This window comes from Callithrix jacchus, chromosome 2 (genome assembly GCF_049354715.1).
Source record: "Callithrix jacchus isolate 240 chromosome 2, calJac240_pri, whole genome shotgun sequence".
NCBI classification, from domain to species: Eukaryota; Metazoa; Chordata; class Mammalia; order Primates; family Cebidae; genus Callithrix; species Callithrix jacchus.
Window position 1 is genome coordinate 37,813,667 of NC_133503.1, and position 17,545 is coordinate 37,831,211.

Genomic DNA, 17,545 nt, shown 5'->3' on the forward strand with positions numbered 1-17,545 from the left:
AAGAACTGCTGCTGAAGTGAAGGTTAACTCCCAGTCAACAGTTCTGGAGTCATCCCAGCTGTCCTAGAAGTTAGGATCCCCTCCACTTCAGGTTTGGTTCCCAATCACCGCAAGTCTCAGACATGTTAGGAAAATGTTCTCCAACTGGCCAGCACTCTCATTCATAAAAACTGGCCAGGCACAGTGGCTCGTGCCTATAAAATGAGGCACTTTGGGAGGTTGCAGTGAGCTGAGATCACATCATTGCACTCCAGGCTGGGCAACAGAGAAAGACTTCGTCTCAAGAAAAAAAAAAAACTGTTCTTTACTTAATTTTTTTTTTTTTTTTAAGAGATGGGATATTGCTACATTGCCCAGACTAGTCTCAGATTCCTAGCCTCAAGTGATCCTCCCACCTTGGCTTCCAAAAGTGTTGGGATTACAGGTGTGAGCCACAGCATCTGGCTAAAAATGTGTTCTTATTTCACTTGAGTGAAATAGTTCATGTTGGAAAAAGTTTACCCATCAGTAGTGATATTCTAACTTATAGTCAGAAAAATTTCCTGAATTCTCTCCTGAAACAATCTTTTTTTTTTTTTTTTTTTTTTTTGAGACAGAGTCTCACTCTGTTGCCCAGGCTAGAATGCACTGGCTCAATCTTGGCTCACTGCAACCTCCACCTCCTGAGTTCAAGTGGTTCTCCGGCCTCAGCCTCCTGAGTAGCTGGGACTACAGGCACCCACTACCATGTCCTGCTAATTTTTCTATTTTTAGTAGAGATGGAGTTTCATCATATTGGCCAGGCTGGTCTCAAACTCCTGACCTTGTGATCTGCCCACCTCGGCCTCCCAAAGTGCTAGGATTATAGGCATGAGCCACTGCGCCCAGCCTCCTGAAACAATCTTAATAAAAATCCGCCTGCATGCCAGGCACGGTGGCTCATGCCTGTAATCCCAGCACATTGGGAGTCCGAGGTGGGTAGATCAGGAGGTCAGGAGATCGAGACCATCGTGGCTAACATGGTAACCCCATCTCTACTAAAACTACAAAAAATAGCTGGGCAGGGTGGCACGCTCCTGTGGTCCCAGCTACTCAGGAGCCTGAGGCAGGAGAATCACTTGGACCAGGGAGTTGGAGGTTGCAGTGAGCCAAGATTGCGCCACTGCACTCCAGCCTGGTGACAGAGTGAGACTCTATCTCAAAAACAAACAAACACCCATCCTGCTTGATTAAAAACAAAGTCTTTGTCATAATCTTATTTCAGTTTTCTTTAGATAATTATTTTCTAAAATTAAGAAATATATTTCCAATGTCTCAAAAAGGGTTGACAGGCTGAGTAGTTACATATGTTTACCAGTATGTCTCCTCTCTTTGTACAATGTGCAAACCTTGCCCAATTTCATTTAAACATAAAATCGGTAGCACCAATCAATAGAAACCTAAAAAAAAAAAGTCTTTTAAGGCATCCCCAACTCCCTACCTGTAATTCAGTCAACACTGTCATAAACACAGAGTATGAAGAAAGAGTATTTCATATGTACATATATATTGTAATAAGTATACATTTCTTTTGCTGAACCATTTGAAAGTAGGCCACAGATATTATGACACCTTGCCCCTAAATAACTCAACATATATCTCCCAAGAAGAAAGACATTCTCCTGTGTGATCACAACACCATTATCACAGGTAAGAAAATTAACATCGCTCCATTATCATCCAATGCATCCATGCAAGATTCGAGTATTGCTTTTAGTTTTATGTCTCTTTACTTTCTTTTAATCTAAAACTGTCTCCACCTTTTTTGTTTTTTATTATGTTAATTTTTTTGGAAAAACAGATCAGTATTCTTATAGCCAGGTTTTGCCTGATCACCAGAAACAACAACACTGGAATCACAGGAACATGTTTCTGTTTTATTTTCTTTTTTTCCCCACCTGCAACTGTCTTGTTTGAGTTATAATATTTCATATTCTGATGGTTTCCCCATTATTAGATTTAGGTGAAACATTTTGGCAAGAATACCACGTAGGTGACAACAACCTTGCACTCAATGGTTTTAGCATTCACTGATGATCTTTGCCTGAAACAATGACTTGGAGTGCAAGTGGTTCAATCACGGTTCACTGCAGCCTTGATCTCTGGCTCAAGCAATCCTTCCACCTCAGCCTCCCAAAATAATTATTTTTATTTTTATTTTTAGTAGAGATGAGCTCTCACTATGTTGCCCAGGCTGGTCTCAAACTCCTGAGCTCAAGCAATCCTCCCATCTCAGCCTCTCAAAGTGCTGGGGTTTACAGGTGTGAGCCACCATGCCTGGCCAGGTGAAGCTCTTAAGATTTGTACTCATGTGTTGGGTACAAAATATTTTTAAAGAATATATTTCATTTGAGTCACAGCACCAAAAGAAAATTGAAAAAGTTTTTTAAAAATAAAATTAAAAAGAATATATTTATTTTTTATTTTTTTGAGATGGAGTCTCCCTCCCATCATGCAGGCTGGAGTGTAATGGCATGATCTCAGCTCACTGTAACCTCCACCTTCTGAATTCAAGCGATTTTACTTCCTCAGCCTCCCGAGTAGTTGGGATTACAGCCATGCGCCACCACGCCCAGCTGGTTATTATATTTTTAGTAGAGACGAGGTTTTGCCATGTTGGCCAGGCTGGTCTCAAACTCCTGACCTCAAGTGATCCACCCACCTCGACCTCCCAAAGTGTTAGGATTACAGGAGTAAGCCACTGCACCCAGCCTAAAGAATATATTTTTTAAAATTTCATGGAGAAAAGGCACAGTGGCTCACACCTGTAATCCCAGCACTTTGGAAGGTCTAGGTGGGCAGATTGCTTGAGCTCAGGAGTTTGAGATCAGCCAGTGCAACACGGTTAAACCCCATCTCTACAAAAGATGCAAAAATGAGCTAAGCATGGTGGTGCTCACCTGTAGTCCCAGCTACTCAGGAGACTGAGGTGGGAGGATCACTTGAGCCCTGGGGGCGGAGGTTGCAATGAGCCAAGATGGTGCCACCACACTCCAGCCTGGGTGACAGAGTGAAACCCTGTCTCAAAAAAAAAAAAAAAAAAAACAGGAAAGAAAGGAAGAGGAAGAAAAAGGAAGAAAGGAAAGAAAGAAAGAAAGAAAAGAAAGAACAATTAAGGTAAGTGGATAAAATCAAGTGGGAGCTGCGCTCATAATCACTATTTAAGAGGTGTGCAGGGGGAAAACCCCTCCTTATGGCCTCATAAAACAACTATGGGGAAGGCTAAAAACAACTTATTATGACCAACCATGACAAGGGCAGCACTGAGCATTGGTTCAGGATCAGACCTTTGAAAGCATCTGTTGCTCCAGGAGCACAGTTCTTGTCAGGGTGAAATTTCAGGGCGAGTTTTCTGTAAGCTTTCTTAAGCTCTTCATCACTGGCATCTCGAGGAACTCCCAGAATTTCATAGTAATTTCTGCATTTCTTGATCCTAAAAAAAATAACAAACAGGTATGTCTATAAAGGCCCCTTTTGTACAACTAACTGCAAAACAATACATCCATCTTCCTTCCAATCTGTGGGACCCAAAACAAACCTATGAGAAAATTAGTGCACACGTTAATGAAACATTCACATTCATTAACAATGTCCTTCTCCCACCCAGAACTTAATGCCTTTCAGAGTACTTTTACATGTACTATATATTCTTCCTATATCCCTGCAAGTGAGTAGAATAAGTATGCTAATCCTTACACCAAGGTTCAGGCTAACATCCTGAGAGATGAACCACAGGACAGCAAAGCCAAAAGAAACAGTTAATCTCCCTGTTTGTCTATAATTTTTTCTCTCTTTTTCCTATGGCTATCTTTTTAAACTGTGTTTTTGTCGTTGTTGTTTGTTTGTTTGTTTTTGTTTTTTGGTTATTTTTTGAGATGGAGCCTTGCTCTTGTTGCCCAGGCTAGAGTGCAATGGTGCAATCTCTGCTCAATGCAACCGCCGTCACCAGGCCCGGCTAATTTTTTGAATTTTTAGTAGAGATGGTGTTTCTACTAAAACACCATCATGAGGTCAGGAGATCGAGACCAGCCTGACCATCAGGTTAGTCTCGATCTCCTGATCTCATGATCCTCCCACCTCGCTCTCCCAAAATGCTGGGATTACAGGCGTGAGCCACCATACCTGGCTAAACTGTGTTTTTAAAAAGTTAACATACACAGGATAGAAGAAAAAGAGCCAACAGAACTAAAGTTTATGTAGTAAAAATTCTCCTGCTTGATCATTCCCTATCCCCCAGTATCCCACCACAGGGACAACTATCATTAGAAGTTTTCTGTGGATCCTAGGTAGAGAAAGAATACAGGTACAGTCCTCTTCATTTTTTTTTCCTACCTAAATGGAAACATAATCACCTTTCTACATCTTGCTTTTGTTTAAAAAAAAAAAGGCCAGGTGCAGTGGCTTACACCTGTAACCCCAGCACTTTGGGAGGCTGAGGCAGGTGGATCACGAGGTCAGAAGTTCAAGACCAGCATGGACAACATGGTGAAACCCTGTCTCTTAAAAAAAAATTTTTTTGGGGGGGTGCTGGGCATGTTGGCTCAAACTTGTAATCCCAGTGCTTTGGGAAGCTGAGGTGGGAGGATTGCTTGAGGCCAAGAGCTTGAGGCCAGCCTGGGCAGAATGGTGAGACCCTATCTCTATGAAAAATTTTAAAAAGCCAGGCATGGTGCCTTGTGTCTAGAGTTCCAGCTACTCAGGAGGCCAAGACAGGTGGATCACTTAAGCCCAAGAATTTGAGGCTGCAGCGAGCTGTGATTATTCCACTACACTCTAGCCTGGGTAACAGAGCATGATCCTGTCTCTAAAAGACAAAACCAAAAAACAACGTATCTTGGAGATCAATCCTTAACATATAGAGATGAGTATAGAATAATAGTTTAGACTAGACAATAGTTTAGGCTAGAGTGGCAGTTCCGAACTTTTGATCTCAGCAACACTGTATACTCTAAAAAAATTACTGATAGGCATGGTCCAGGAAGAGAAAAAAATTACCAAAGACCTCAAAAGAGCTTTCGTTTATATGACTTGTATCAATCCACATTTACTATACCACAAATGAAAACAAAAATTTTCTAAACAGTGATGATATAATTACATGTCATGTAGCCTCTCAAAAACTCTACTGTATAATCATGAGAAAATCAGTGAAAAAGATAAGTAACATGCTTGTATCATTATGACTACAGTTTTAAACTTGTAGACCTATCCCTTAAAAGGGTCTTGGGGCTCCCCAAACACCTTTGAGAACTGCTGGACTAGAGATGAACTCTGGAGTCAAGATACCTTGGTTTAGATTTGATTTTGCTGTGTACTTAACCTCTATAGCTTGGTGTTATCTTCTGAAATGGGCTAATAATTATACCTATATTTCTCAGAGTTGATTTTATGATTAGTCTTCATTAAAGAGCTTGAAAGCATCTAATACTAAATAAATGTTAACTAGTACCATATATCTACCTCATTCCTTTTTTTTTTTTTTTGAGATGGAACCCAGGCTGGAGTGCAGTGGCACGATCTCGGCTCACTGCAACCTCCCTCCGCCTCCTGTGTTCAAGCAATTCTCCTGCCTCAGTCTCCTGAGTAGCTGGGACTGCAAGATTGTGCCACCATACCCAGCTAATTTTTTGTATTTTTAGTAGAGACAGGATTTCACTATATTGGCCAGGCTGGTCTCAAACTCCTGACCTCAAGTGATCCACCTGCCTTGGCCTCCCAAAATGCTGAGATTGCAGGCATGAGCCACCACGCCTGGCTTACCTCATTATTTTTCTCTTTTTTGAGACAGAGTTTTGCTCTCATTGCCCAGGCTGGAGTGCAGTGGCACAATCCTCGGCTCACCGCAACTTCCACCTCCCAGGTTCAAGCGATTCTCCTGCCTCAGCCTCTAGAGAACCCAGCTAATTTTTTTGTATTTTTAATACAGACGGGATTTCACCATGTTGGCCTGGCTGGTCTTGAACTCCTGACCTCAGGTAATCTGCCCGCCTTAGCCTCCCAAAGTATTAGGATTACAGGTGTGAGCCACTGTGCCTGGCTAACTTTTCTGTTTTGTTTTATTTTTTAAATGTCTCTAAAAATGTTTCCAGTCAGTATCAATCCTCCTTCCACTGCTTGCTTTAGTGTTCATTGTCTGTTACATAAAAGGGTCCATGTTGTAAAAGAAGTCAAAAGCAGTCCCAAATAACTGGAACCCATCTTCCATATGGTCTAATGTCAATTTGTTTTCTGGCACTGCATCTTTGATGTCTTTCATCATTTCCTTGATTGGCTCTGTAGTCAGTCCTATGAGGTCATGCACAACATCTGGACACAGTTTTCTCCAGCAGAAATTTATTGTTTGGGGCTGATGGCTTTCGCAGCTTTTTCTGTAACAATGATGGACTCTTGAATGGTGTAATCCCTTCAGACCTTCAGGATGTTCTCTTTATTGGGGTCCTCTTCCATAGTGTTGACAATCCTTTCTATAGAGCATTATGTGTAACGAGACTTAAAGGTTCTTATGACCCCCTTCCTGATCTAGAGGCTGAAATTAGAGATGCATATGGGGGCAAGTAGACCACTTTCATGCCTTTGGTGTTGAACTCATGGAGTTCTGAGTGGCCAGGGCCAAAAGAACTTTATTAGTTTTTAGAGACAGCGTAGGATCCCTGTCACGTAGGCTGGAGTGCAGTGGCTTGATTATAGCTCACTGCAGCCTCCAACTCCTGGGTTCTCCTGCATCAGCCTCCCAAGTAGCTGGGACTATAGGCGTGCACCATACACCAAGTTAATCCAAAATAACTTTTAAAAGGCAATCCAAGCCAGGCACTGTAGCTCACGCCTGTAATCCCAGCACTTTGGGAGCCCGAGGCAGGAGGATCACGAGGTCAAGACATCAAGATCATCCTGGCCAAAATGGTGAAACCCTATCTCTACTAAAAATACAAAAAAATTAGCTGGACATGGTGGCGCCCACCTATAGTCCCAGCTACTCGGGACGCTGAGGCAGGAGAATCACATGAACCCAGGAGGTGGAGGTTGCAGTGAGCTGAGATCTCATCACTGCACTCCAGCCTGAGCAACAAGAGCGAAACTCTATCTCAAAAAAAAAAAAGAGTCAGGGCTGCACTCAGTGGCTCACACCTGTAATCCCAGCACTTTGGGGAGGCTGAGGCAGGTGCATCACCTGAGGTCAGGAGTTCGAGACCAGCCTGGCCAACATGGTGAAACCCTATCTCTACTAAAAATACAAAAAAAAAAGAAGTTAGCTGGGTGTGGTGGCATGCACCTGCAGTCCCAGCTACTTGGGAGACTGAGGCAGGAGAATTGCTTGAATCCGGGAGGCGGAGGTTGCAGTGAGCCAAGATTGCGCCACTGCACTCTAGCCTGGCACCTGGCGACAAAGCCAGACTCTGTCTCAAAAAAAAAAAAAAAAAAAAAATCTACATTTCAAACCCATGCCATTCAAACCTGTGTTGCTCAAAGGCAAACAGTATTTTCTTTTTAAAAAATTATTTATTTATTTATTTATAGAGACAGGGTCTTGCTTTGCTACCCAGGCTGGACTGCAGTGGGATGATCATAGCTCACTGCAGTCTTGAATTTCTGGGCTCAAGGGATCTACCTACCTCAGCCTCCTGAGTAGCTGGGATTGCAGGGGCACACCACTATACCTGGCTAAGTTTTTATTTACTAGATACAGGATCTTGCTATGTTGTTCAGCCTGGTCTTGATCTTCAAGCAATCCTCCCATCTCAGCCTCCCAAAGTTTTAGGATTACAGGCATGAGCCACCACACTCAGCTTCAATATATTTTCTTAATTTCATTTTTTGATTGTTCATTGCTAATATATAGAAAACAATAATTTTTATATATTGATCTTATATCCTATAACTTTGTTCAACTTATTAGTTCTAAAGGTGTGTGTGTATGTGTGTGTGTGTGTGTGTGTGTGTGTGTATTTGTTAGGATTTTCTATTTACAAAATCATGTTATCTGTGGATGTAGTTTTACTTTTCTTTCTAATCTGGATGGCTATTATTTCTTTTTCTTGCTTAAATGTCCTGACTTGACCCTCTAGTACAATGCTGAACAGAAGTGGCAAGAGTAAACAGACATACTTGTCATGTTTCTGATCTTGGTGGGAAAACACCCAGTTGTTCACCTATAAGTATGATGTTTTAACTGTGGATTTTTGTGGATGAACTTTATCAGGTTAAAAAGTTCCCTTTTATCCCTGGCTTTTTGAGTGTTTTGTATTATGAAAGAGTGTTGGATTTTGTTTAATGCTTTTTCTGTACCTATTGAAATGATCATGTGATTTTTGTCCTTCATTGTATTAACATAGTATGTTATATTGACTTGTGTGTTATACAATCCTGCAATACTGGGATAAATCCCACTTGGTCAAGATGTATAATACTTTTTACATTGCTTTGTTTTTCTAGTATTTTATTGAATATTTTAAAATCTATATCCATAAGGGATCTTGGTTGATAGTTTAGTTTTCTTTTGTTGTTGAGATGGAGTCTCACTCTGTCACCCAGGTTGGAGTGCAATGGCACGATCTCAGCTCACTGCAACCTACATCCTCCGGGTTCAAGCAATTCTCCTGCCTCAGCCTCCTGAAGTAGCTGGGACTACAGGCTCCCACCACCACGCCTGGCTAACTTTTGTATTTTTAGTTTCACCATATTGGCCAGGCTGGTCTCAAACTCTTGATCTTGTGATCTGCCTGCCTTGGCCTCCCAAAGTGCTGGGATTACAGGCATGAGCCACCATACCCAGCCAACAGTTTTCTTATGATATTTTATCTGATATTATATTTCTTATGAATTTTGTCTGGTTTTGGTTACAGAGTAATACCTCAAAGAATGAGTTTGGGAAGTATTTCCTACACTTGTAGTTTATAAGGGTTTATGAAGGATTAGTGCTAATTCTTCCTCAAATGTTTGATAGACTTCACCAGTGAAGCAAGCTGGACCTGGATTTTTCTTCATTGGAATTTTTTTTTTCAGACAGGCTCTCCCTCTGCCACTGAAACTAGAGAGCAGTGGTGCAATCACTGCTCACTATAGTCTCTACCTCCCAGGCTCCATCGATCCTGCCACCTCAGGTTCCTGAGCAGCTGGGACTACAGGTGTGCACCACCATGCTTGGCTAATTTTTGTGGGTTTTTTTTTTTTTGTTGTTTGTTTTTTATTGTAGAGATGAAGTTTTGCCATGTTGGCCAGGCTGGTCTTGAACTCTGTGCTCAAGTCATCCTCTCACCTCAGCCTCTCAAAATAATGGGATTACAGGCATGAGCCACTATGCCCAGCCAAAAGTTTTTTGATTGTTAATTCAATCTCTTTATTTGTTGTAGGTCTACTTGGAATTTTTTTTTGGAAATAAGGTCTCACTCTCACCCAGGCTGCAGTACAGTGGAACTATCATAGCTTACTGTAACCTCAGACTCCTAGGCTCAAGTATCCTCCTGCTTCAGTCTCTAAAGTAGCTGGGACCACAGGCATGTGTCACCATGCCCAGGTTTTTTTTTTTTTTTTTTTTTTTAGAGATGGGGTCTTGCTATATTGCCCAGGCTGATCTCAAATTCCTGGTCTCAAGCAATCCTCCTGCCTGAGCACCCCAAAGCACTATTAAGGGTATGACCCACACTGTGCCTGGCCTCCAGTTTTTCTTGAGTCAGTTTCGGTAATTTGTATCTTTCTAGGCATTTGTTGATTTTACGTAGGTTATCTAGTTTGTTTGCATAGTATTTAGATTGGTAGGGATATCCTTTTTTCCTTCCTTCCCTCCCTTCTTCCCTCCTTCCCTCCCTCCTTCCTTCCTTCCCTCCTTCTTTCCTTCCTTCCTTCCTTTTTTGAGAGATTGGGTCTTGCTCTGTTGTCCAGGCAGGAGTGCAGTGGTGCAATCATGACTCACTGCAGCTTCAGCCTTCTGGGTTCAAGCAATCCTCCTGCCTCAGCCTCCCGAGTAGCTGGGACTACAGGCACGTGCCACCACACCAAGCTAATTTTTCTTCTTTGTAGAGACAGGATTTCACTATGTTGTCCAGGATGTCTAGTTCCTTAAGGTAGATTAGGTTACTGATTTGAGGTCTTTAAAAAAATACATAAGCATTTAGAGCTATAAATTTCCTTCTAAGCACTGTTTAAGCTGCATCCTATATATTTTAGTATGTCATGTTTTCATTTTCATTCAACTCAAAGCATTTTCTAATTTTCCTAGTGATTTATTCTGTGACTTATTTGCTTATTAGGAGCTTGTAGTTTAATTTCCACATATTTGTGAATTTCTCAAATTTCCTTCTGTTTTTGACTTCAGAGAACATATACTATGATTTCAATCTTTTTAAATTTACTGAGGCTTGTTTTATGGCTTAAGATATGGTCTACCCTGGAGAATATTCTGTGTATCCTTAAGAAGAAAATGATTCTGTTGTTGTTGATAGAATGTTCTATAAATGTGTGTTGTGTCTAGTTGGTTTCTGCTGCCTCTCTTAAAGCAGAAGCAGGTAGTCAGTTCATGTTATACCCTAATATTCCACTTCTACTCAGTCTTCCCTCTGAGGTCACGAAGCTAGTATGCTTCAATCATCATGATTGTCATCAGTCAATACTTACATAGCACAACCCGGTACTCTTCTAAGCACTTACCATAAAATCACTCAATTAATCCCACCACGTGCTCACCTTTGTACCCCAAGCAGCTGTTCGTCACTATAAGTGGAGTTCCCCTCACCCTGCCGGGTCTGATTCCATTCATTCTCAGACTTCTTTTCCTTTTGTGCCTTCATGCAGTTACAACAGCCACAGGGGTCATGACTCTCAGGTGGTGTGTCTTCTGGGTATTTGTTTCTTCTAACTGCATCAATGTAAGCTGCAAAGCAACAGCCCCTCCATTAGGTCTCCATCTGACCCTGAAAATCAACTTTTCAACCTGCCTTAACTCTCTAGGGGCTGCTCGTAAGCATGAGAAGGTAAGCATGATGGCCAGGGCTCAGGAGGTCATGCTGACTTTTAAGCATTCATATGAGGCTGAATAAACATCTGTTTCTCTGTGGTCAATGGTCAGAAGAGACACTGCTCATAAAATAGGATTTTTTGTTGCAGTGCCTCCCATCCCTAAGATTTAAAGTAGAGAGGAGTTCAATTCTTTTGAACTAACAATTATAGAACTAATATGTACCAAGGCACTTGGCTAGATAGATCAAGGGGGCAGATGAGTAAGACCTACTCTTGACCACAAAGAGGTTACAGTTTAATGCAAGCTTGTCCAACCCTTGGCCCACAGGTGGCATGAGGCCCACCATGGCTTTTAGCCCAACACAAATTTGTAAACTTTCTTAGAACATTATGAGATTTTTTTGCAATTTTTTTTTTAGCTCATCAGCTGTCATCAGTGTTAGTGAATTTTATGTGTGTCCCAAGACACCAACACAATTCTTTTTCCAATGTGGCCCAGGGAAACCAAAAGGTTGGATACCCCTGGTTTAAAGGGAGAAGATTCAATAATAACACCTGTAGAATGTAAAGAGGGTTCTAAGCAATTCAGTCAAAAGGGGCAGAGCACTGACATCTTCTCTGGAGGACCGGGGAAAGGCTTTAACATCTTTCTTCTGCTTAACATCCCTCAGCTACTACCCCACTGCTCCTGGACACACTTCCTCTAAATAGGCCTAGCTAACTCCAACTCCAACACATCCTTCTTGTCACCGTTTCTAACACTTTCTGCAAGAAGCCTCCCCTGACAGCCAGTCTGCATTAGATGCCTTGTCAGTGTGCTCCCAAATCCCTGACCTTGCTATGTAGCCCAGGCCATTTTGTATTATTAGCCTGTTTTGTAAATGGCTCTTCAGTCATCAAACTCTCTCAGTGGGCTGCGAGTTTTGTGAGCTAAGGAACTCGTGTCAGTCAAATCCTCGCTGCAGAATCAGCATAATGCGGAGCACACAATAGGTACTGGATCAATACTTTTTGCCTGACTGTAGGATGGAAAAGGCTAGTCCTGATGCCGGCTGGAGCCCCAAGATCAAACAGGGACTGAAGGTCAGGTGGCCCAGTTAGGCGGAGGATAGGGGCTAGGTTAGCAAGCTGTGGGGAGACCGCAGCACCCCACGGGCCCTCCAGTCACCCTGGGACGGGCGGGGCCTGACCCGCTGCGGGTCCTGGGCGGAGCACGGACGGGGGCGGGGGCGGGGCTGGGGACCGCAGGCAACAAGTCGTCACTGGTGACTCTGGCTCGCCGTCGGTCCCAGCTTCCCTACCACATCCTACTCTGGCTCAGCATCTTCTTACAGGCCTCCATCCCTCACCTCAGGCCCAGTATCTCAGCCCTTGTGCATCTTCAAGATTCTCATCCCTGATCTCTCCGCAACACAGCCCTGTCCCTCCCTCAGGCGGGGACCTAGTACCTTCCGTCCAGCGTTCCCCACTGCCCAGAGTCGCTGCCATCTCGGTTCCCAATCAGCAGGTCCGCCTAGCCTCCCGGCGCCCGAGGCTGAAAGAGAAGGGGGCGCGGAGCGCGGGGCACGCTGGTTATTGTAGTCCAGGCTATACGAGCTCCTGGGGTACTGGACTACAACTCCCGGCAGGCTCTGCGCCAGAGGCCGTGGGAGATGCAGAGAAGGGCTTGACCTTCGACAGGAGACCTGTGGAAGAGTGTTGCTGCTAGCTGCCTGCAGCACCGCTGTCCTCATTTGTAGGGTTGCAATAGACACTTCGACTCCGCCTAACCCTCGGGACATTCAAGGAGGGGCGTCTAAGGTCCTGCCTGGGAAGGGCTTTGCAAACTATAGGCTCGAGAGTGTCAGTATGACTATTATGCTCCTCAGGGATGTCTTTGAAGCATATATTAATGCCTGTTCTGTGCAAAGTCAGTGGTAGGCCCTGGAGATTCAGAGATGGGTTTTGGAGATGCCGACCCCAGCCTTTGGAAGCTTAAGAGTCAAGAAAATAGAAAAGTGATGTAGATTTATGGGATTGGAGGGCAATCTTGGTATGCCCCTACTGCCGCAGCTCCTCAGGCACTCGACATCAGAGAGTGTCAGGATGGAGAAAGAAGACATGGAAAGATAGAGCCTCCATCTTTGCTGTTCCGGTCCTTCCTCCAACCCGTCCTACTCCAACCCCCTCTGGCACTCTTTGCCTCTCTTCCAGCCCAGTTGTCTCTTTAGTCCATTCCTTTCTTTTCTGAAGGACTAGACATTGAGATTAGTAAAAAGGAAATGAGGAAATAAATATTCCTGCTGTTTCCCATCCAGTTATGGGTGGAGCCTAGCAAAGAATAAAAGCAACTCTTTCTTCATAGGTGGATGGCTATATTTCATCTCCAAACAAAAAATTACCCGGAATTCACTGAGATCTTACCCAAGAAGATCAAATCAATCATGGTATCAACTAGAACCGACATAGGCAGTGGGGAGAGATGTATATTCCTGGACATAAACTTGGAAGGGTAAAAGCCCCAGAGGGCATGCAGTTCCAGCCCTTTCCTGCAGTCACAGCCCGGGCATCACTGACATCGTGCCCACTTAAGAACTTAGAGAACAAGGCCTCTCAGTGGAAAAAGCACTGGCCTAGAAATTGTATGGGCATTATATTAATAGTTGGAGTTTTGCACAAATCATTGTGTGATCCTGAACAACTCCTTTTTCCTTCTTCTTTGGCCTCAGTCTCCTCACCTATAAAATGAGAAGGTTGGATTCAATTCATCTACACATTGAGGAATCCTTAAGGCTCAATGTGTAGATGTCTCTGGGATCTTCTATTGAGGAGTGGGAGGGGGTAGGAAGGCATAGCAGGAAAGGCACTAGCACTTTACTCTTCTTCAATCAAAGCAGCTCTGCTTTTTTCTGTTTTGTATTTTGTGGTCTACTAGCAGAAAGAAAACCCACATGTTTGAAAACTACCAAACTAGGCCAGGTGCAGTGGCTCACGCCTATAATCCCAGCACTTTGGGAGGCTGAGGCGGGTGGATCACGAGGTCAAGAGATCGAGACCATCCTGGTCAACGAGGTGAAACCACGTCTCTACTAAAAATACAAAAATTAGCTGGGCATGGTGGCGTGCACCTGTAATCCAGATTAATCCCAGATACTCGGGAGGCTGAGGCAGGAGAATTGCTTGAACCAGAAGGCGGAGGTTGCGGTGAGCCGAGATTGTGCCATTACACTCCAGTCTGGGTAACAACAGCGAAACTCCATCTCAAAAAAAAAAAAAAAAAGAAAACTACCAAAGTAGTTGACCACTAAAGGCTTGTGTCATTTGTAATATCAGTTTCTCCTGGAGCACTTAAAGACAGCATTCTTCCCCCACCCCCACCTCCATAAGCACTGAGAAAGTAACAGTTGTCTAGAAATTTGGTCATTTTTACTTCATTTAGGAGGAGGAATTTAGCATAGTGGTTAAAAAATCTGCATAGGATCGCTGTAGGATATAATAAGATAATGCTTGTCAAGCTTTTAGCACCTCATCTGGCATGTAGTATGTGTTTAATAAATGTTGGCCACTGTTATAGACTGGCTCGGAGGAAGAAAAACCATTTTTTATGGTTTGACACTGTAAATTAGGAGTGAAGGGGTGTATATTGGGCATATTGTAAAGTCTTGGATATGATTAGCTGGACCTCATTCCTGTGTATCTGGCAATCATTACCTGAAAATAGGACAAGAAGCAAAACACTGCCAAAAAGGGCTGAGAAGCTGCTTTTCATGCACCCTAACCTCTGAATCCAGCCACTAAATCCGGTGATTTTTCTCCCTTTCAAAAAGAGAAGAAGATGGCAAAAGTGAAATAGTATGAGAAGGTGTCGGGTCATCCTAAATCTGATGAATTATGTATGCCCTGAAACTTGAGAGGCAAAGGAGGCCCCAGAACCATGAGATGAGTCAAAAGCTCAGCTCCGGGACACTGGACCTCTGACTACCTAATCTAATCAAGGTAGCAGTGTGCTCACAGAAAGCTGGATCCTGAAGGTGCCACTTGTGCTCTGCAGCTGAGGGACCTGATCAGGGACATCTATCAGGTGTTTGAATATAAAAAGGAAGTTTTTCTGGTTTTGGGAGGCTAGACCACCTGCTCTAGAAGATGAACAGCTGAGGGTGGGGTGGACCTTGGAGTCCAGGGACACAGGGAAAAGGTCTGGAGGCACTACTTGGAGATACTAGAATACCATGAAGTCAGAGATATTTGGCTGAGAATGGGCTGCTAGAGCACTACTGTAGGGGTTAACTGGATTGAGAAGAAGAACTATGAATTATGAGACTATTTAGGAGCAGAGCCTGTGTCAAGAGTATTGGACAAGATTTGGGAAGCTGGGGTCTCTTCTCAAATCTCAGCAGCTGTCTGGTAGCTAAGCATCCTCTATCCTCATCCTCTGAAACCTTCCATCCCCTTCCTTTCTAGACTTCTTTTCATTTACTTCTATAACAGTAACAAAAATGAGTTCGCATTATGACCTTCTCAAATATTGCCAAGTATCCGAATGTATTCTTCAGTTTGTTTACACCTCAGCTAACACTTCTGGATGAATTTTTCTTTCTTTCTTTCTTTTTTTTTGAGACAGAGTTTTGCTCTTGTTGCCCATGCTGGAGTGCAATGGCGCGATCTCGGCTCACTTCAACCTCCGCCTCCCAGGTTCGAGCAATTCTTCTGCCTCAGCCTCCCGAATAGCTGGGATTACAGGCATGCGCCACCACACCAGCTATTTTTTGTATTTTTAGTAAAGATGGGGTTTCTCCATGTCAGTCAGGCTGGTCTTGAACTCCCGACCTCAGGTGATCTGCCCACTTTGGCCTCCCCAAGTGCTGGGATTACAGGCGTGAGCCACTGTGTCTGGCCGAATTTTTCTTAAGATCGTATAATTTGGACTAACATGGAACTCAAAAGCTCAACAATGAGAACATTTCTCTGTCAGTTTTTGCTTAAACACATCAGCTAGTTAGCAAAAATAGTCCCCACTGTCAAGTTCAATTTCTGTGTTTTGTAAAAGAGGAAGCTATGGGCCCAAAGGGTACAGGATGGAGATGCCAGGAGAAAGCAACCCACAGGAAGAGTGAGAGGGTAGCTGGGAAGGAGGTAAGGGAAGAGAGATTGGGATCTCCAAGGCAGTTCTCAAACAGAAGGAGATAGGTGTGGAAAGAAGTTCGAAGAGGAGAGAAAGGAGGACATCCACAAACCCGGGAAAAGACTGGTGTACAGAATCACACAGTGTTTTCCGGCACATTCAAATGGAATTGAGTAGTCCTAGCCAGGCTGAGGGAAACTGTGTGTCAGAACTAGGGGGCCTGCAGTGATCCTTCATCTGCTAAACCATTTCACCTTAGGGACAGCCTCAGGTTTCTTTCAGTTTTCTCCACTTACGTTTTTGTGTTTAGAGACAGGGTCTTATTCTGTCATGTGGGCTGGAGTGCAGTGACGCTATCACAACTCACTGCAGCCTTGATCTCTTGGACTTAAGTGATCCTCCCACCTTACCCTCCTGAGTAGCTGGGACCACAGGCGCATGTCACTATGCCCAGCTTTTTTTTTTTTTTGTCGATACAGGATCTCACTATGTTACCCAGGCTGGCCTGGAACTCCTGGGTTCAAACGATTCTCGCACCGGAGACTTCCCAGGTGTTGGGATTACATGCATGAGCCACCATGCCTAGCCTCCACTTACTTTTTAACAATATGTGTTGAACTGTAGTGGATTTTTGTTGGTGATACTGAGGTTTGTCCTGTGCCCTGTATGACTAAGATGCTGCCCTATCCAGCCCTAGAAGAAAGAAGCTGAGTAAATGATCCTCCTGTCCCACTGGGCCTGCATGTCTGAGCTGGTTTATTGGTTGCCCTCCCACAGGATGGGGGAAGAAATGAGAGAAAGACATCTGCCACCAGTCCCCCATCCCTGCCACCTGTTCCTGCTTTAGGACCACGTAGTCCTGTGTGAGAAAAAGGAGGAAGTCATCTTGTAAATGACCATCATCCTGTTGACTAGACATCAAGGAAGAGAGAGGGTTTCAGGGAAGCCGCAAGGGCTGCAGAAGGCTGCACTCAGATTTCCTGTCAGAGGTGGGGTCTTGGATTTGCATAAATAGTAGGATCTTCCACAAGAAACCTCCCTACTAGGGTTTGCCAACAGCAGAATTCAGCATTGAGTTCATCCTCTACCCCTTCCCAAAGGATAGAGTTACATAGCAACAGGAAAATCCACATGGCTCATGTGGTACTGAGGTGTCAGTGTCAGGGTAAAAGCCTTTCAATCTTGAAGATTATTAATACCAGTTCTCTCCCTCTTCCCCCACATAGAAATACCTTGTGACTAATAGCTCCTATGTGCAGGTCATTGCCCAGAGTCAGAGGAAAATGTGTGGTTTTATACTGAAGATGTCAGCCGACTTTCCTAGGGTGAAGCCCCATGTCCTTGACCTGTTTAGTCCGGTATGGCAAGCAGGTGTACTGAGTGCCCATGGCAGGCAGAATAACAACAGCACAAACAGAATCCCAGACATTGTTATGTCACTGAGGGGGTTCCACCCCAATGGTGGATGTTAGACCA

General features: G+C 43.8%; 1 protein-coding gene across 2 annotated transcripts in view; it reads right to left on the reverse strand.

The window, feature by feature from the left end:
- Window positions 1-12,533, reverse strand: part of DNAJC18 (DnaJ heat shock protein family (Hsp40) member C18) — a 32,347-nt gene extending 19,814 nt beyond the window's left edge. Inside the window, exons 1-3 of one of the 2 annotated variants that reach the window (XM_035292149.3) lie at window positions 12,417-12,483; window positions 10,696-10,882; window positions 3,306-3,451 (exon numbers count right to left, since the gene is read on the reverse strand). In XM_035292149.3, the coding sequence (XP_035148040.1) occupies window positions 3,306-3,451; window positions 10,696-10,882; window positions 12,417-12,456 (373 nt within the window). In that variant the 5' untranslated portion in view covers window positions 12,457-12,483. Of the gene's footprint in view, window positions 1-3,305; window positions 3,452-10,695; window positions 10,883-12,416 lie in introns of both variants that reach the window. The other variant, XM_035292148.3, reaches the window with a different exon arrangement.
- Window positions 12,534-17,545: the final 5,012 nt, after the last annotated feature.